Source organism: Capra hircus, chromosome 7 (assembly GCF_001704415.2).
Source record: "Capra hircus breed San Clemente chromosome 7, ASM170441v1, whole genome shotgun sequence".
In the NCBI taxonomy this organism is placed as follows: Eukaryota; Metazoa; Chordata; class Mammalia; order Artiodactyla; family Bovidae; genus Capra; species Capra hircus.
The window spans coordinates 39,828,084-39,848,997 of record NC_030814.1 but is presented as its reverse complement, the minus strand read 5'-3'; the positions used below and the strand labels follow the sequence as shown (position 1 = coordinate 39,848,997).

The window sequence follows — 20,914 nt, the reverse complement described above, 5'->3', positions numbered from 1 at the left end:
CACAGCTGTGGCCATGGGGTGGTAAGCAGAAAAGACATGGGTCCCCTGCCAGGAAGAGCATGGACAGCCTTCCAGAGCCTTTTGCTTTGCCGTCACCATCAGGCAGGTTCAAGACAGTGATGGTTCCTTCAGCCTAGATACCTGAGCACCTGCACCAGACACAGCAGCCTCACCCATGCACGACCAGACGCTTGTGCAGTGTTTGTCCTAAACCTTTGTTCTGAAGCACTGATATCTTGAGGGTTTGTTGTTTTTTTAACTGCAACATAATCTTGCTCTCCCAACTGAAACCAAAAGATATGAACTGATATTTGTTATTATTTGTTGTTATTATTGTGTTATTTGTCCACCAGGCTGCTGAACTGAGTGGCTCATATGACTTGGTAAGTAGAACTGCGGTCTCTGTGCTCTTAGAAGGTTAAAAAGTGTATGGTATTGTGAAACGGATGACAAATAAGTCCCCACTTTCATGAAAACACCTGAGAACTTTATGTCTACATGAGAGCATCCTTTGATGCCAAAGGATGGCCGAGTTCACTATGACATAAATAATCTTAGTTTCATATGCAATCTTATTCCTTCAAACAAGGCAACAGGAAGCTTAACATCTGAATACATACCTTTTACACAAGGGCTGAAATCGGTTTAAATTCAAGATTGCCTCTACGGTCAACAGCCTAACTACACCACCAGAGGGAGCCATCTGCTTTGTTTTCTGCCTCACCAGGATCGCCAGGACGAGTGAGAAACTTCCAGCTACACCTGGAGAGAAATTCCTTCTGGTCTAGCCACTTCCTTTCTAAATGTAAAACCATGCTGGTGTTAGGCTAGTTGGATAGAATCACGAAGGAAGCTATGATATGCATGTTCTTGGGTACCCCCCCAAGTTGTTGACTGAGTAAGCCTGGAGTCTGTAGATGCATGCTAAGTCACTTCAGCCGTGTCTGACCCTATGGACTGTAGCCCACCAGACTCCTCTGTCCATGGGATTTCCCCAGGCAAGAATACTGGAGTGGGTTGCCATGTCCTCTTCCAGGGAATATTCCCAACGCAGGGATCAAACCCTTGTCTCTGGCATCTCCTACACTGACAGGCAGCTTCTTTACCACTAGTGCCACCTGGGGAGTAGGGTTCATAATGTTTTTAAAAGCTCCACTGATTTAAAAAAAACAGCTCACCCTAGATACTTTTGATGCAGAGCTGGATTTGCTATCACTGGTGGTGGTGGTGTTCAGTTGCCCAGACTTGTCTCTTTGCAACCCCATGGACTGCAACATGCCAGGCCTCCCTGTCCCTCACCATCTCCCGGAGTTTGCCCAAGTTCATGTTCATCGCATCGGTGATGCCCATCCAGCCACCTCATCCTCTGACGCCCTCTTCTCCTGCCCTCAATCTTTCCCAGCATCAGGGACTTTTCCAATGAGTCATCTGTTCGAATCAGATGACCAAAATACTAGAGCTTCATCATCAGTCCTCCCAGTGAATATTCAAGGTTGATCTCCCTTAAGACTGATTTGGGAGATTTTATTTTTGGGGGGCTCCAAAATCACTGCAGATGGTGACTGCAGCCATGAAATTAAGACACTTGGCTCCTTGGAAGAAAAGCTATGACCAACCTAGACAGCATTTTAAAATGCAAAGACAACAAAGGTCTGTCTAGTCAAAGCTATGGTTTTTCAGTAGTCACGTGAGAGTTGGACTATAAAGAAAGCTGAACATGGAAAAATGGATGCTTTTGAACTTTGGCATTAGAGAAGACTCTTGAGAGGCTTTGGACTGCAAGGAGATCAAACCAATCAATCCTAAAGGAAATCAGTCCTGAATATTCATTGGAAGGACTGATGCTAAGCTCCAATACTTTGGCCACCTGATGCGAAGAACTGACTCATTGGAAAAGACCCTGATACTGGGAGAGATTGAAGGCGGGAGGAGAAGCGGGCGACAGAGGATGAGATGGTTGGATGGCATCACCGACTCGACGGACATGAGTTTGAGCAAGCTCCGGGAGTTGGTGATGGACAGGGAAGCCTGGCGTGCTGCAGTCCATGGAGTCGCAGAGTCAGACACAACTGAGCAACTGAACTGAAGACTGATTTGTCTGATCTCCTTGCTGTCCAAGGGACTTCAGGAGGCTTCTTCAGCACCACAGTTTGAAGGTATCAATTCTTTAGCATTTTGCCTTCTTTACAGTCCAGTTCTCACCACCATACATGACCACTGGGAAGACTGTAGCCTTGACTATACAGACCTTGTCAGCAAAGTAACGTCTCTGCATTTCAACAGTCTAGGTTTGTCATCGCTTTCCTGCCAAGAAGCAGTTGACTTCTGATTTCATGGCTGCAGTAACCATCCGCAGTGACTTTGGTGCCCAAGAAGAGGAAATCTATCACCACTTCCACCTTTTCCCCTTCTATCTGCCATGCAAGATGGAGGGGGACGCCAGGATCTTAGTTTTTTTAATATTTAGTCTTAAGCCAGCTCTTTCACTCTCCTCCTTCACTCTCATCAAGAGGCTCTTTAGTTCCTCTTCACTTCCTGCCATGAGATTGGTATCATCCGCATATCTGAGGTTGTTGATGTTTCTCCCGTCTGTCTCGATTCCTGCTTGTTAACTCATTCAGCCAGCAGTGTAGAAGATTGGAAAGAATTGATCCTTTTCAGTCAAAAAGGATCTGCCGGGCATTTTCTGACAGGGATCAAGATATCAGAAGCCCAGCTGGATAAGCAAAACCTCCTAAGAAAAGAATTTCGGCAAGACACTTTACAATAAAAATCACTACAGGAAAAAAACACTGTTATCTTCAAATTTAAATTTATTAAGACATTCAGCTATGTCAGTCTACATCCAAATCTGCTACTAAAAATAAAATAAAGTCACATCCCACATTAGGAATACCAAGTTGAAAAACACTTTTTGAGCCAAGCCTATTGTATAAATAAATGACTAGTTTCTTTTCATATCAAAATTTCCATAAAAAATTACATTCCCCCCTCCCTAGTTCTACCTGTAACCATGATGAATGTAAAAATTTAAATATGACACATCCTTGTCAAAGAAAAGGTGCAAAGTCTATTAACAGCTTTAAAAGTGGCATTTGCAGTGTGATCATACGTTATGTACTCATTCCCCAAGTGCAAATATTGCCATAATTTAACACTGCTTTGATTCAGTTGCCAAGAATTAAACATTACACAGGATTGGAAAGTACACTCAGGGCCTTTCTCAGTGCCCTAAAGCCCTTCCCACTTTGGTCTCCTACACTAACGTGGACTCCAAAGTGTTCATTAGAGTTTTAGTTTACTTCACACAGCCAACACAGTATACAGTGTATTAACAAAAGTTTCATATACATCAAAATATTGAAGACTCCATCATAAAGTTCAAGAGTCTCGGATTACATGAATGCACCCGCAAGGCCCACGTGCCCACCCACCCCCTCCCCCAAAGCACATACGAAGTATGAGCCTGCTTCAATCTTTGAATACAATCAATGCTTTTACATCTTTGATTTCATTTCAGTGCTGTACAGATAATCACCTGACGGAGTTCCAATTAACTGAGGGGAAAGGGGGCGGAGAAAAAGGGCTGGTCACACTCATACTCTGTAACAAGAACGGTCCTGTTCCGTAGAAAGTGAAGGATCAGTTCCACCTCTGCCTGCTGCCTCCTGTGCCGTCCTCATGCTTGCCATCCTCCTTCCTTTAGCCCCTTTCAGATGCTCCAATCTGATTTTATTTATCCCTTACAAATCAGGGGCTGTTTCTGAAGTTCCTGAGGTTGAATTTTCTTGGCAAACCTCTACTGAACACCAGCATAGGATATATACATTTTGATTAGCATACACTGCAAAACTTTCTCCCCCAGTGTCAAGGAGATGAAAGCAGGGGGTCTCCACTGAGAGCACTTCCTGGATTAGATCCTTGGAATGTCAAGTTTCCTGCCGAATCACCTCATACATCTGCTCCTCAAATCTGGGCAGATTCCACCGTGAGTTAACTTCATCTCCGGAGAGTGAAGTGCTACTCCTGCTGCTTCTCTTCTAGGCCGACCTCAACAGGAAGAGCTTCATCTTCTGCACCAGGAGGATTTTCCTTGGGATCACAAGTCCCTTCCTGGCTATCTGATCTTCTGGCAATGCCCTCGTCCTTATCCCTAGAACCTTCTTGTGCCCCAGACCCCCGAGGCCGCTCCTGGCCTGGGGCTTCAGTACCTCCCTGGAGCGCGTGCTGCTCGGCTCCAGCGGGAGGCTGTGGAACCGGGTCAGCGCCTAACCCAGGCAGCTGCGAGGAGTTCTTGAGGTGGCAGTGGCACAGAGGGCAGGTCTCCTGGACATACAGCCACTTTTTGAGACAGCCTGCGTGGAAGAAGTGACTGCAAGGTGTGATCACGGCAGATTTCATGTCCTAAAAAGGGGGGAAAGAGATAGCTCAGGAAGGTCTGTTGTCTAAAACCTTTGCCGCTATGCATGTGTTCTAGTTCCAACTTTCCTTTCCTACAAAGTCTCCATAGAAAATCTGTAACACAGATCTTACAATAAAACTCACTGTGTTTGTTTGCAATAATCCTCTTGCCATCAGAACCCCTTTATACAAACAAAACAAGAACCACTGGCTAAGCAATTTCTAAAAGGAAGTAAAAACCAAACATGAGGAAGAAAAGACCCATGTAACTGGGTTCTGTCTTAGTGTGAACACAAAGGTATAAACCTGTAGCGGTTTGATTACTGGGTCTCCATGAGTATAATCGGAACCTCAGGAGATCTGATGAAGATGGGACTTTCTCCATTTTTCGCTTCTACACAGCTCAACAGATTATTCCATGAGATTATTGGCAAGGAGACAAAATCAGTCAGATAACACCAGGGTATTGGCAAGGAAGTGGCAACTTCGTCAGGGACAATGTACATCCCAGTTTCCACAATACAAGCCAGTGTTTCTCGGCATGCATCAGAACCACCGGAGTGCTTGCTAACCATGCACATTCTGGGGCCATCCCAGACCTTCTGATCTGGCTATCTGAAGATGGCATTCACAAATCCACAGGTACAGCAGGCCACCCGTGGGACTTTAATGCACATTTAAGCTCAATAACCACTGGAATAAGCAGTGGTATACTTTGCACTAATAGTCCCTGTGTAAGATATATTTGCGAAGGGAAAGCTGAGGATATGAAATTTATATTGTAACAATACACATTTGTGAATCAACTATTAATTGTGTCTAAAGTCCCAAAACATGGAGTTGTGGCTATTGCAGAAATTCCTTGCCAAGAACCGGTAACACCTGGGAGTGGACTTTAAAGCAGAAAGCCATCCAAGGAAGAGCAGCCAGCTGGGAAGGTAAGCAATTCGAGTTTCGTTTTCTGTGTGGTGTCAGCAGGCAGTCCAGGCACCTCAAAAAAAGTGATGTGACAACGGGAAACACAAAAAGAGGACTCTCAAGTCCCAGAGATGGTATACTTAGACATCGGCAGCTGAAGCTGGTGTGCCTCGAATCTGCCTCTGCCGTGCTTTGTCCTGCGTCCTACGAGGCTATTGAACACAAAGGAGCCAGAACGAAGACAATGGCCACTTAACCTGGGGGGAATCTACACTGCTCCTCCATCCCCTCAAATGCAAAACCAACCTGGAAAATATTCTTCTGCTAGTACCCCAAGTATGCTCTGCTACTGCTAAGTCACTTCAGTCGTGTCCGACTCTGTGTGACCCCATAGACGGCAGCCCACCAGGCTGCCCCATCCCTGGGATTTTCCAGGCAAGAATACTGGAGTGGGTTGCCATTTCTTTCTCCAATGCATGAAAGTGAAAGTGAAGTTGCTCAGTCGTGTCAGACTCTTAGCGACCCCATGGACTGCAGCCTACCAGGCTCCTCCACCCATGCGATTTTCCAGGCAAGAGTACTGAAGTGGGAAGTATGCTCTAGTAGCAATCAAAAAGTGACAGCTGAATTTTACTATTGGGAAAAATTCCTCTTCCTGACAGTCTTAACACACAAGCACATAACATCTACATTATAAAGCAGCTTGGAGCAAGTCCCTCCCCTGTACACTCACCAACACTGTTAGTCACTCAATCATGTCCGACTCTTTGCAACCCCATTTACTGTAGCCCAGCAGGCTCCTCTGTCCATGGGATTCTCCAGGCAAGAATACTGGAGTGGGTTGCCGTTCCCTCCTCCAGGGGATCTTCCTAACCCAGGGATCACGCCTAGGTCCCTTGCATTGCGGGTGGATTATTTACCATCTGAGCCATGAGGGAAGCCCCTGATCCTATCTATGGTTTTCTTCCATCAGCCTACACTCTTTTTTAAGAGTGACTGTAAAGGAACAGCTTGTGTTGTCACCCAGGATTTCTGCCCATATTTCCTACAGTACGGTTTAACTTGAGAAGCTGCTATCACCCTCCTGCACAGGTGACTGCTGACTCAAGTCCAAGGCTGTTGTTTATTACTGCTGTTATCTCCAAGCGGATTTAAATACTATCTTTCAGTTCTTGATAGAAGGCAGTCATCCTCTATGGAGGGCTCTTGTGCCAAAGATGTCAGGGAGGCCACCTGTAATGTACACTGACTGGCTGCCTCTACTGTATCTCCTGCCCCCACTTCCACACAGAGCCTGCACTCACCTCAGACACCCCTCAACTAGAGAGAAGCACGACTCTCTCCACCTACACTAACTGTATGAATGAACATTTATTCCCCACCCTGGAAATACCAGAAGGGAAAGAGTCAGAATCTTGGCACACCACTTTTCAGAAGGTGCTGACTCCTGATTGATAGTATATATTTGATAGTACATATATATGTGTGAGTGTGTATATACTTTATATCTAATATATATATTCAGGAGTAAATATAAAATACACCTGACCTGCTTTTCCTTTATTTATGGGTGAGCAATAATGTTGAAAATAACAGTAAATTAGAACTTGAGGGACTAAATTTAAAACTTAACTTTAGAAATAAACTGGAAATGTTTTATCAGGTCTTTAACAATTTCTGAGGCCCACTATTTTTCACCCAGGAAATTTAACTTGAATTTGGATAATGAAGTTAAAGTCCCGCAGGCCCCCAAATGACTCCTTACTGCAAGAGTTACCTGATAACAGATGGCACAAATATCGTTGTGCTTCTCCAGCTGCTCTTTCGTAGCAACGGGTAATGATTTAATCTTATTCACAGCATCCCTACGGAGCAGGAAGCTCTTCCACCCCAGCTGGGCCCGAAGCCACACATTATAGTAGGAATGGATGAAGATGATCATGGAGCCCATCACTGTCCATTCTCCAAAGATGGTCTCTGAGACGCCATAGGCCACCACGCATAGGGCCACGAGAAACTCCAGCAGGCGGTAGGTGCCATTCACATAGTAGATGACATCATCCATGTTTTCTACTGGCTCTTTTCTGAATTCCTCGACCATAAATAAGACATAAATAAAAAGTGTTCCCAGAACCTGAAAAACAAAAAAAGGTATGGATATAATCACTTCAAAAAGTTTTTCACAGACTTTAAACAATAACATATTACTAATACCTTTAGGATGCTAGATTTAATGTGCAGAGCAGACAGTGGTGTAATTAACATGTGGATGATCTCAGTAATGCAGATCTTTGATACTGAAAAGGACCCTGAGTTAACTTTCCTAATGATGATTCTGATTAGTAATCAGTCTTCTCTGGCTTATCCCTTCCCCTGCTCCTCAAGCCCTCAAAATTCTATCTGAACTTTCCTAATTCTGTTATTCACGCCTGTTCCTCAACTTTCAAAGAAACTTTACTTCTACAAGGAACAATGAATAAATCTCTATCACCAGTGCTGCATTCTTATTTGTTACGGATTAGGCAACCAAGCTCCACTTGCAAGTTACAGTAAGCTTATCCATTCCGCGGTAATAGTTTGTGTGTATATGTGTGTGTAAAGTACATGTCTGTGTATCATGTTTGTGTATGTCATATCTGTTTAATACATACACAGATATCATACATTTATATACATTATGAAATTATGGATATTTTCTAATAGGCATTTACTTTAAAATGTGTTCCAAACCAGCACTAAAATCTTTTAATACTTTATAGTTAACTTATCTATTTAAGGTTTTCATGACAGTTCTATGCCATACCATTTTGAAAAAGAGATATTGCAAAGTTTAATTATCTCAATTAAAAAAATACAGTGACATAGATTGCCCTAGTACTTCAATAACCTCTAGTAAAGAGCATGGGAAGGAATCACCTAAAAAGGCCACTTATAATTGTTAATCTTGAAAAAGTTTGTAATTCGTTTTCTGGAAGGAAAAATAAAGTTATTTATTATACAAAGTTCATTAATCCTGGACTTACCTGAAGAGAGGTGAGAATGCTGCTAGAAATAATGATAAGAAGCCAAAAATCCATGTGGAAAAACTGGCAAATCATGTAAGCCATATAAGCAGGGAATACCAGTAAAAATAAACAAAGGCTCACAGCACGGAAGTGTTTCCATAAACTCCTAAAGAAAGAAAAGTATTCTTTTAATGCATCTGTCATCTAGCAGGACAACCCACAGGTCTTGTGCCATGCTCAATTTCACAACATTTTACCACACACCCTTCTCCAAGCCAGTCACAGGGCTAGATTTCAGGGCTAGTCATGTCCAAGGCGTTGTACTTCAGAGGACATGACTGATTTCTTTTCTCTTAACCTGGGGCACTCAGTCAACTGCCAAGTACTACCAATTCTATTTTTTTTCCCTTAATAGTTTGCTTTCAGTCTCATTCCCACTCCTAGCAATTTCAAAGCAATTTCAGGCTTTCACAGCATTAAACCTTAACAGGTTTGACAGTAATTTGCTTTCTTAAGTCATGACATCCTCTCCTCACCCACAACACCCTTGATGAAAATCTCTGTGGCCATCTGTGTGGCCATAAGTGCGGTGTCACTGAAAGGAATGGCCCTTGATGAGCAGGCGTATTACCCCTCACGTGTGCTGAGCATAAGGGAAAGCTCGGAACCATGGAAATCTAAGATCTACTAGCTGACCGTCCTCCCTCCGGCCCCTATTCCTGAATAGATTAACCGCCCTAAAGCTCAACTAGCAGAACACTGTCCATACCTTCTCTGAACTTCCTAGCCTCACATCTGAGGGCCTCCACTCCCAATTTTTTGGCTCAAACTCATCAACATCTGTCCTTTGCTATAAGCAATGATGGCTAACTGTCTTCCCAGAAAAACACAAGCAGTCTTATACATCCCACCAGAAATGTCTCCATCCCATCTTGTTTTCTAAACCCTTCAACCAGTTCAAGCTAAACAAATGTATTTATACAGGTAATATAATTTTTTCCCCAGGAATTACATACACTCTAAGAATTCTTAATGCCTGTACCAAACAATCATACACTGAACTGAAGCACTGTTTCTTTCAATATATAATTATATATAATACATATTTTATTTATTATATATCATATACATCTAAATACTTTTATTTATATTTTCACTTTATATTATTTAAGTAAACATTTTTATATATGTACAAACATTAAAAAAAAAAAAGTCTTACTGTCCAAATTTAAAATGCTTGAAAAATATGATAACTCCAGCTCCTGAGTACAATGGCATGTTTGAAGTAAGTGCCAAATAAAACCTGAAAATTATTTCTGCTTGAAATTTTTCAAATTACTTTCCATCTACTACTACCTTGTCTTCCCTACCCATCTATCCACTCAAGGGCAAAGCCCTATGATGTAAGCAGGACAAAAGCTAACCATAATTATTATACACAAGAATAGTTACACATACAATGTTATACTTTAATACACACAACATATCAAGAGATTCCTTAGATTTCAGCTTTTGGTTCCATTTGCACCCTCCTTACTATCAATAGTGGAAAATACAGCAGGAGCCCCCTGGTTACCACAAAAAAAGGAACATAATCTTTTGTTTTGTTTACATCTTCATACGCTGTAATATTCTAATAGATAATTCCTTAAATATATTCCAAATTTAATACAGATTGTATATCAATTTCTAAAAGAAAAACGACACAACCCTCCCACAACTGCCTTAAGCAGAACTTTGAAAAACTCTACTTATGCAAAAAAAAAAAAAAAAAGGAAAGATTTATTGCTTACTTTATATTGGGTTGGCCAAAAAGTTCAGCCCAGTTTTTCCATGCCATTATGGAAAAATCCAAACACAAACTTTGTGGCCAACCCAATATATTCAATTTATAAGCCATTTGATGATAGAATGACTTATTACTCCAACAAGGGATTTAAAAAGATGCTAGGTAATTCCAATTCCACTTACTGGGCAAATAAAAGCTAAAGTTGGAGTAATTTTATAACATAAGGATCACAAATCTAGAAATCAGCGTGAACCCCAAACAGCTGTCCCCTCTCTTAAAAACAAAACTCAATTATAATCTATGTAAACTGAACACTGAGACTTAAATCATTTAATGATTTCCTATAAAACAAACCAGATTATTTAAAAACATTATAAGAAAACGTGAATTCCAACCAAAATAGTTTAAAGTTCATGGCTACAACAAAATTATGCTGTTTTAATTAAATATCAGCATCTGTGATATGTTCTCAAATCCATTCGAAGTATTGCAAGGGAAACAGAAAAAGAGCATAAATCCTCCTCCCTACCTTTATTATAACACGGGGCGGGGGAGGAAAAGAGAGCATACAAGGTGCTGTAGTGTGTGGGACTGTCCACAATCAGCAATTCTAATTAGAAGAACGTACATTATCATTGTGGTTAAAATTAAAGCGAGGTACTTGGGAAAGTGTTTTACAGTTTTTCCTGTCAAACATTTTTCTTATGAGACGTTAAGGGACAAACTTAAACTGCCACTGTAGCTCTGCTTTGAGATTCCAAACTTTTTTTTTTTTAAAAGAAGCAGAGAGAAAAGAATTATTGTAACAAGAGCTATAATGGGACAATTTGCCTGAAAACTTTAAGTATATTTTTCAAAATCAAGCTAGCTATGATCCACTTACATAATGTAGGTATATATTTACATATTATACATGTACATAGAAAAGTAAATACAAAACTATGCCAATAGTTTTAACCTATGTCTGATTTCTGTTTATATACATACAAATATTATATACATATATATCCTTATTTCAGTTCAAACTAAACAAAAATCTAATTTAAAATTAAAAAGTATAGCATAAAGTGATACTGGAAATTTGTTCCATTAACAGGTTAAGTACTACACAGTGAAAAAAAGTTTCTTTAATTCACCTCAATCCATTTCATTTAAATGTTGATCATTTAAAAATTTGCTATATAATTTGAATAGACTATAGTTGTAAAATTCCATGCTAACAACTGTAATCAAATTTACAGATAAAAGTAACAATTATATCTATAGCTAAAACTATCTGAAGCACCTTTTTAAGTTAAACATTGGAAATTACCTCTAGTCCAACCAATGCCAAAGACACGTGAGGATGTCCCCCTAATAATTACCTCCTTTGTAACAGAGACAAGCAGTGTTTCAGTATTACCTTTTAATAGTTCTTCTAACTTGGAGAATTAGGACATTCTTCATTTCCCTTTTTCAATCCCCAGTGCAGTTAACTGAATTAAGCATAATCTTCAATTCAGAATGCACTATCTCTATTGGTCTGTGCAAGTCCCTCTCTTCATTAGTTACTAATAATAATCTAATCAGCAATTTTAAATGCCTAAACTTTAAAAGGCATTTACACCCTAAGTATTTACACCTCAAAGACTGATGCTGAAGCTGAAACTCCAATGCTTTGGCCGCCTGATGTGAAGAACTGACTCACTGGAAAAGACCCTGATGCTGGGAAAGATTGAGGGCAGGAGAAGGGGACAACAGAGGACGAGATGGTTAGGTGGCATTACTGACTCAATGGACATGAGTTTTAGCAAGCTCTGGGAGTTGGTGATGGACAGGTAAGCCTGGCACGCTGCAGTCCATGAGGTCGCAAAAAGTCGGACACAACTGAGCGACCGAACTGAACTGAAACTGTAACAAGCATTCATGAACCCATCTCTCCGTAAAATAGAGAAGGCCTGGACCATAATCTACTCTAAGCATGAGACAGCTGGCCTATTCCAGGACCTGCCTCCCTTCACCCAATGAAACCATTTCATGAATCCTGTGCTCTTCACTCACTTGATTACTTCCTGTTCTATAGTACTGTTTCATCCACATGTATTCCTAAACTGTATTTTAAAATTCTGTTTCTAACATAAAAATGACATTCTACGTTGTCATCTTTCTTGATTTACTTATATACTGCTATGAACCATTCATAATGTTTAATGTGTCACTAATGCTTTTAACATTCCACTGTGGCCATTATCACATTGATTCACCCCCTTTCCTGTCTGATTAGTGTATGATTTGCTCCCAGGTTTTTGCTATTGTGAAATTGTGCTATGAACATTCTTCTACATGTCCCTCCTGAACATGTGCAAAATGTCTTGAGTATGTACATAGGAGAAAATGCTAGTTTTCCAAAATGATTACACTAATTTACATTCCCACCAGAAACCTAACATCCTGGGACCTATGTTTTCTTCTACCTTAGGTATCAGCTGACATTCTTCTCTCTCTCTCTTCTCTTTCTAATTTTTTAACAAAGTTTACTTATTTATGTGGCTGCTCTGTGTCTTAGTTGCAGCATATGGGATCTAGTTCCCTGGCCAGGGGTTGAGCCCAGGCTTCGTGCTTTGGTGGCGCAGGGTCTTAAACACTGGACCACCGGGAAGTCCCTTCCCCTTTCTTGTTTCCTATTATTTCTTCACTGCCACTTCCATAGGTTCAAAACAGTAACTCGGAGAGGTCTTGATTCACATTTCTCTGACCACTAAAGACAGTGAACCTCTCTTCACAGTCATTGTTTGCTCTTGCACTAAAAGCCTGATGGTGTATTTTAGCCACTTCACTCAATGATCTGAGTTGTTTATATATTCTAGATACTAATTCTTGGGCAAGTGTGAATACTATAAATATCTTCACCCAGTTTGTAACTATCATGTCTAATATAAGTTACCTTTAGGCTTAATTTTAATAATTAGATTTATCACTTTTCTTTCATAATCTTAGTCGGATTTTCACAACCAGCTCCATCAGTTTAACAAATTTCTTTCCTCCTTGAAGGTCTAAAATATACTACTCTATGCAGATTTTTTATTTTGACATTTAAGCCTCTACAATTTTGGAGCTGATTCTTTTGTTTACGGCTATGAGACAGGAACCCAATTCCATCCTTTTCCAAATAGAAATCATTTTTTTCCAGCTACATTACATGACCACCTGCCCCCATCACCTGACATGCCCCGTCATGCACCAAAGGTCCATACATATATGGACTTGCTTGGGGGCTCCATTCCATCGGTCAAGTTGTCTGTACCTGAGTCAGTTATTATAAAAACTTCACAGTATCTCCTGTTACGAGTGAAATAAACTTTATCTTTCTCAAGTTGTCTGTTTTGATTTCAATATGGATTTATACTGGCTTCAAAGAAGGGGAAGGGCTGGGGGGAAGGTTCTTTCTATGATTTGGAAGTCTCTGTGTAAAGCATGGATATCTGCTCCTTGGATGTCTGGCAGCACTTGCCTCACCTGTAAAGCCACCTGGGTCAGGATGTTTAGCTTTTGTTTCCATTTCTGTAAGTCACAGAACTAGCCAAGCTTTTCAATTCTTGAGTCAGCTCTGGTAAGTTATATTTTTCTCACAATTTCTCCATTTCATTTGTTTCTTTTTTTTAAAAAAAGAAAAGTACTGCCATTTAACTCGTGGGAAAGAAGAACAGAACCCAATGGTTCACTCCCATTTCATCCTCTCACAGCCAGGAGCCTCACTTGCCTCAGGCTAGTAATGCTGCTATATACAAGAGTAACAGTGACACGCATCCAAAATTACCACTCCACACCCACACATAGGGCTTCTCAGTCTTGCTCCTTTCCCTCTAAATTTCCTCTGCATTTGATCTCAGAGGAAGAAGCCAGTAACGACGCTAGTTCAGCACCCTGAAAGACCCAAACCTGGATTTACTGATCCTTATGGCACTGAAATTATGATCTTTTTTCCTCTTTCCCAAACTTTCTATAGTATTGTATTAGTCTTCTAACTAGTATAGTTAATAATACTAAAGGATACTGCCAGAGATGACAAGAGTAATTGAACTTTGGTCAAAACAATTTAAATGACTATTTAACTGAGTTCACCATTGAATTCAACATCGTAAAAGCTTCTATTGAGGAATTCTAAACCTCAAAACCAAATCTCAAATAACTATAATGATTAAAATTATCTGAAACATATCCAAGAGTTTATTTAAATTAAATTGACTCTTTCAGCCATTTTACCACTTGAGAAAGTTTTCAAAATGTTTGACAATATGGGATACGGGGATAGAAAGGTAAACCTGGAGTGTTTTTAAACTCTTCTGTCAAAATTCTATCTTCCCCAAGGCTGCCTGCTCCCTTACTCATAAATGTACCATCAAAGAAGCAACTAAATCAGGTATTTCAATAATCATAATGTACAGAAGGATGCTGGAAAAAAAATAGTGGCACTGAATTTAAACAAGTCCTTATAGCATGTCCTTATATAAATCACCATAAGCCAAAATGGTATCTTAAAGAGCCAAATCATAATTGGCTTTTATTCATTCAGAAAATTTTTATAATATGAGATGAATGAATTTGAATCCAGTTGGTCCCATAAGGTGTCAAGAATCCCCATTATAACCTCAGTTAGTTGCAAACAAGCCATCAGGTAAGACTGTAAAAATTTCATTAATGCTTGGCAACCTTTATTTTTCTCTTCTTTGTCTGTAGTTCCTCGATGTTTCCTCTCCTTTAGTACTTTAGTACACAGAATAAAACTGTAAATTATTTGTTACAGTTACTGGACTAAATTTTATGCCCTATATTCTTTATTTCAAAACTGGATAAATATAAAAAAGTATTACATTTCTCTGAAGAGGAAAAGCTGATTTGTAAATTACTTGGCCTTTAATGTGACTTTTAACTATATCAATGTTGAAGGAAAAACAACAGAAAAGTCAAACACATATAAAAACAAAAACTGTAAATTTTTTAATAAGTTAATACCAATTACTCATATTATCTTCTGTATCTAAACAATATATCTTCAGGCAATGAACTCATGTAAAGAATACAACAAAAATGTCTTTCAGGAAGTTCTTACTTGTCTCTAGATGCTCCCAGCGCCAAAACAATAGGATCTGCAATCTCTAACATAGACTGAAGAATAGAAGCTACAACAATGAAAAGGATAATACTGAGCAGGAATGCCCGGTGAACAACCTGCAGTTCTATCAGACCAGTCTGCACCGCCAGGATTAACAGCGTAACTCCTTCTGTCATGCCCCTGGAAAAGCGTACATTTTCAGAAAAACGAACAGTAATCAGAATCACATTTGAGAGAAAATAATCCACAGGCTTAGAATATTGTTACATATTTCTGCTCTATTCTAAGACGAAACACCTGATCAGAATATTAATGTCAATGTAGTAATATACAATCATAATGTGTCACTACATATGCAAAACATAATAGCTATAATTTCAGCATACAGTGAGGAGAACTGAAGCAATGTCTAAGTCAAAGTGCTCTAACCAGGCTTTGCTAATGAGCCAGATACCCCTAGCATTCTTAGCTAGCCACTGAATTATACCCACTTGTATTATGAACTGGGCTTCCCAGGCGGTGCTAAAGGTGCCTGCCAATGCACAGGTTCCATCCCTGGGTCAGGAAGATCGCCTGGAGGAGGAAGTGACAACCCACTCCAGAGATCCTGGCCAGCTATAGTCCACAGGATCTCAAACAGTCGCACACAACTGAAGCGACTTAGCATGCGTATTATCAACTATCTCCTGATTATAAAATACAGAACCATTAGGTGAATGTCTGTATAATCTTTGGGTAGGAAATGTCTCTTTAAGAAGTCCATAAGAACCAGAGACATAAATACAAATACTTTTTTTGAAATTCAATTTCCTTATGGAATATATATACAAAGTCCTAACCTTTTTATCCTAATGACTTGAATTCTGAAGGATCTGGCAAATAAATGAGAAATGACCAAAGGACAGGTACAGTTTTCAAATCCACAAATTGGCAAATATTTCAAAGTTTGAAGATCAAAGTACTGACAAGGAATGTAAAAAAATATATGAGCCGACTAATGTTGAGATATAAATAGGTAAAACATTTCTGGAGAAGAATTTGCTAAAAAATTTAAAATTACATACCCTTCAATTCAATAGTCTTACTGGTAATTTACCCTATGGATATAGTACAAAAATTAAGATATATAAATAAAGATTTTTAGGATATACAGATATGAAAAAGTGAATAATGGAACATGTTATGTGTTATGGGGATATAATCAGTAAAATCCAGACTGAAAAATTAAGTAGGACAACAACCTGATGTCTTCAACAAATAAAATTAAAAGGAAAAAAATATAGAGATAACAGGGACCTAAATATTGAAAGAAACTTGAGAGGCATACCCAACCTCTGCAATATGGGCCTTATTTGGATCCTGAGTTGAGCAAACAAAACGCTTTTTAAAATTCAGGCAGATAATTAAGGAAATACAAACACCAACGGTATTTGATGTCAAGGAATTCTTCTATTAGAAATGAACGCTCTATTGTAGTTATGTTTTTTTTTCTAAAAGATTCAGAGGTAAAATAATACTGTATCTGGAATTTGCTTCCAACAAGTGCAGCTAGGTTATGGGACAAAACAGGTGGAATGGATGGGAACACAGCACATGACCCTGGCCACATCACTGGAGATGGGTGCTGGGTACATACATGCGGTTCACTTTACTATTTTCTCAACTTTTCTGGTTTAAAATTTTCCTATGGAAGGGTTTTAAAAAAGAGACATGAACAAAGATACTGATAGCAGCATTATTTAAATAGCAAAAAAAAGAGATTATTTTCATAATAATATGTGTTAAAGAATGAGATGTATCTGAATGTGTTGACATAAAAACATATAAAAAACCTATCTGACCCATACTGAGTGACAAACGAAGGTATAGAACAATGTGTATAGCATGTGGAAAAGAATGTATATATGTATGTACATATATATATACTTTTCCCTATAAGAAATTTTTAAAATAACCACCTTTAACTGTTACCTTCGTGGAGAGGAAATCGGAAGTAGGAGGAGAAAGTTGTCACTTTCCCTTTAGTGCTCTTTGAATGGTATGAATTTTGTGAACTTAAACAAGAATTAATTTTCTTTCTTGCTCCCACCCACTCCTTCCATTATAAAGGTGTTAGCTGGGACTAGCAGGAAAATTATGGAGTATACATTTTTTCTTTTCTGTCATCAAAAAAACTAATATACAACAAAATAAAAATTTCCTCTCAATTTACAAGGCACTCAGCACCTACTTCTGAAATACCCCATAAAGATTTAAATACTTCAAGAGGTTATGTAAACTTAAATAAATAAAATCAGTAAACCTCTGTATTAATTAAGATAACAGGAATCATGATAAGTTCTAGAGATAGTTTCCTAATACCAGATCTCAGTGATTTAGTAACAACTGGAGTAACTATTCTGCATCCTCATTAATGTGTCTTTTGAAACTTCAGTTGGTATAAAAATTATGTTCAAACATTAAAAAAAAAATTTTTAAGGGAGTATCCAATATAGAAATCTGATTTTAGCAGAGTGACACAAATTCAAAATGGGAAAAAGCTATCAAAAATCTCTTTAATAAATCTAAGAAAGGAACGTATCTAATATACATGTTATGTACACACAATAAAAATACAATCATTTATACACAGAAATTTAGGGTTTTTTTAATAGCTCGTTAACCCAAAAAATGGAGAAGGCAATGGCAAACCACTCCAGTACTCTTGCCTGGAAAATCCCATGGGCGGAGGAGCCTGGTAGGCTGCAGTCTATGGGGTCGCGAAGAGTTGGACACAACTGAGTGACTTCACTTTCACTAACCCAAATATAGCAACCATTTCCCCCCACAAAAAACTCCTCAAAATTCCATTTCCTCTAAAACTCACCAACAAAGAAATTCATCCTTATTTCTTTAAATTAGATAAGATTTAAATTTCTAGAGCTGTTTGGAGCAAAGAACTTACCGATTCATGGCAGGATCATTCATGAAAGCTCGGTAGCCTTGCAAGTAAAACTTGCACAGTGTCAGAACACCCAAGGCCACAAAAGAAACCGTGAAGACCAAACCCAAAAGTGAGTAAGGAGTGCTGCAGCATTCAGCAATACTAGAAAAAAGGAGGGGGGGGTGAATATTGACAGATAACAATTGTTTACCTAAAGTTAAAACATCTTAGGCCTTTAAATAACCATGAAGTTTGATCTGACCCTCAATGAAAACACCCAAAATCTGAGATGAGATCACCTAACCAGTCTGTTACAATAATTTAAATCCATTTTCATTATTATCCTAACCTCATTTTTTCTTTGGCAAATATTTGTATATAGCACCAAATCTGAAACAGAATCAGTCTTTTATTTTTATCTATCATCTCCTTCAAAGGTAGGAAAACTTCAAGGGCCTAAACCTTGTTCAAAGCTTAAGAAATATTTAATTAACATACTGATAATATTCAAAGGAAATTCATATGGTTGCCCATTTTTCCTTCTGAAAAGTTTTGGCCATTCAAATTGATCAGGCTGTACTGCTAATGTGGTTACTCATCAAAACGCCTTCTTTGATCACACTGTTACGGGGCCATGTCGACACTGCAGCTCTCAACACCTCTCACTCCAATAGTGGCTTCTATACTACTGGGCCTTTACACTTGAACTTATGTTTAGGTAAATACATTCTTTTTCTGTGTTATTTCAAAAGTTATGTCCAAGAAGACAGCCCAAGACCATTTAAAAATAACTTTAACACCAATTTTTAATAAAGAGAACTGGACTTACACTAAACCTTGAAAATACTTTCATGTTGTATAGAAATACATTTAATGCTTTCATTGAACATATTAGAAAATAATTTAACAAGTATTTTGCAAATATATGTAACATTCAGTTCAGTTCAGTTCAATCGCTCAGTCGTGTCTGACTCTTTGCGACCCCATGAATCGCAGCACGCCAGGCCTCCCTATCCATTACCAACTCCCGGAGTTCACTCAGACTCATGTCCATCGAGTAGTGATGCCATCCAGCCATCTCATCCTCTGTCGACCCCTCTCCTCCGGCCCCCAATCCCTCCCAGCATCAGAGTCTTTTCCAATGAGTCAACTCTTCGCATGAGGTAGCCAAAGTACTAGAGTTTCAGCTTTAGCATCATTCCTTCCAAAGAACACCCAGGACTGATCTCCTTCAGAATGGACTGGTTGGATCTCCTTGCAGTCCAAGGGACTCTCAAGAGTCTTCTCCAACACCACACTTCAAAAGCATCAATTCTTTGGCGCTAGGCCTTCTTCACAGTCCAACTCTCACATCCATACATGACCACAGAAAAAACCATAGCCTTGACTAGATGACCTTAGTTGGCAAAGTAATGTCTCTGCTTTTGAATATGCTATTGAGGTTGGTCATAACTTTTCTTCCAAGGAGTAAGTGTCTTTTAATTTCATGGCTGCAGTCACCATCTGCAGTGATTTTGGAGCCCCCAAAATAAAGTCTGACACTGTTTCCACTGTTTCCCCATCTATTTCCCATGAAGTGATGGGATTGGATGCCATGATCTTCGTTTTCTGAATGTCGAGCTTTAAGCCAACTTTTTCACTCTCCTCTTTCACTTTCATCAAGAGGCTTTTTAGTTCCTCTTCACTTTCTGCCGCAAGGGTGGTGTCATCTGCGTATCTGAGGTTATTGATATTTCTCCTGGCAATCTTGATTCCAGCTTGTGTTTCTTCTAGTCCAGTGTTTCTCATGATGTATTCTGCATAGATGTTAAATAAGCAGGGTGACAATATACAGCCTTGACGTACTCCTTTTCCTATTTTGAACCAGTCTGTTGTTCCATGTCCATTATATACCATTAATTTGGATTTAGCATTTACAAAGCAACTAATAAAAAAGATTCAAAACACAGTATTCTCAAGTTTTAAAATTTCAGTGAAGAATTACATTTGCACTGATGAGGAATTCACTCAGGCAAATCAGTATCTGCCCTTCACTATATAGCTCCTTGCCTCTGCTACATTTACAAACTGCTTTTAAAGTTACTTTTTATGTGAAAACATCTAATTTCATGTAGACTAGTGTGCATTATGATGCAAAAAAAAAAAAAGAAAGAAAGTTTGGTTTTTCCATTAGGAGCTGATCATGATAGTTCATAGCTAAAGAATAAAAACTTTTATGGCATTCTTATAAATCTAATTTCTACAATGTTTGATATTTTTCTCAGAAAAACCACTACATAACATGTTTCAACAAATTGCCCAGTAATTTAAAAATATGAGGATCATGGCTGAAAATAACACTAAAAATTTTACTTCATTCCCATTGGAAAAGTCTGAAAATTTTACTGTATGGTCATACAGTTTCTTTTTTCTTGTGTCCGTCTATATTTAAAGAAATCTTTTACATCCAAACAGTACGATTTAATTACGTTTTCAAGAGGAGCACATTCTTTCAGTCTTACGTTAAAAGAGTGTGGTGCCATTTTTCAAGAGTATAATAAAGAACACAAAAGGTTTCAACCTAGCTTTGGGGAAGTGAAAGAGGTCAGGAAATTTATAAAAATTTTCTTCCCTTCTCTCGTCAATGAGACATTTAATTGATTTTAGTTCCTATTTCCTGGCTGCAAAAAATCCCTTCTTTTTGCTTTTCAGTTTGTTTGCTGTGTTTTGTTGGTTTGTTTTAGTCAGGGTATTGTGGTAAACTTGAGATCCTTTTTGTAAGTTAACTTGTTCTTTGGCAAGGCAAC

General features: G+C 38.9%; 1 protein-coding gene across 3 annotated transcripts in view; it reads right to left on the bottom strand.

The window, feature by feature from the left end:
- The window catches only part of RNF145 (ring finger protein 145), a 63,824-nt gene continuing 45,705 nt past the window's right edge, over window positions 2,796–20,914 (bottom strand). For all 3 annotated transcript variants that reach the window (XM_018050097.1, XM_018050095.1, XM_018050096.1), the window contains 5 exons: window positions 18,150–18,290; window positions 15,203–15,385; window positions 8,343–8,490; window positions 7,097–7,453; window positions 2,796–4,404 (listed from right to left, as the gene is read on the bottom strand). In XM_018050097.1, the coding sequence (XP_017905586.1) occupies window positions 4,021–4,404; window positions 7,097–7,453; window positions 8,343–8,490; window positions 15,203–15,385; window positions 18,150–18,290 (1,213 nt within the window). In that variant the 3' untranslated portion in view covers window positions 2,796–4,020. The remainder of the gene's footprint in view (window positions 4,405–7,096; window positions 7,454–8,342; window positions 8,491–15,202; window positions 15,386–18,149; window positions 18,291–20,914) is intronic.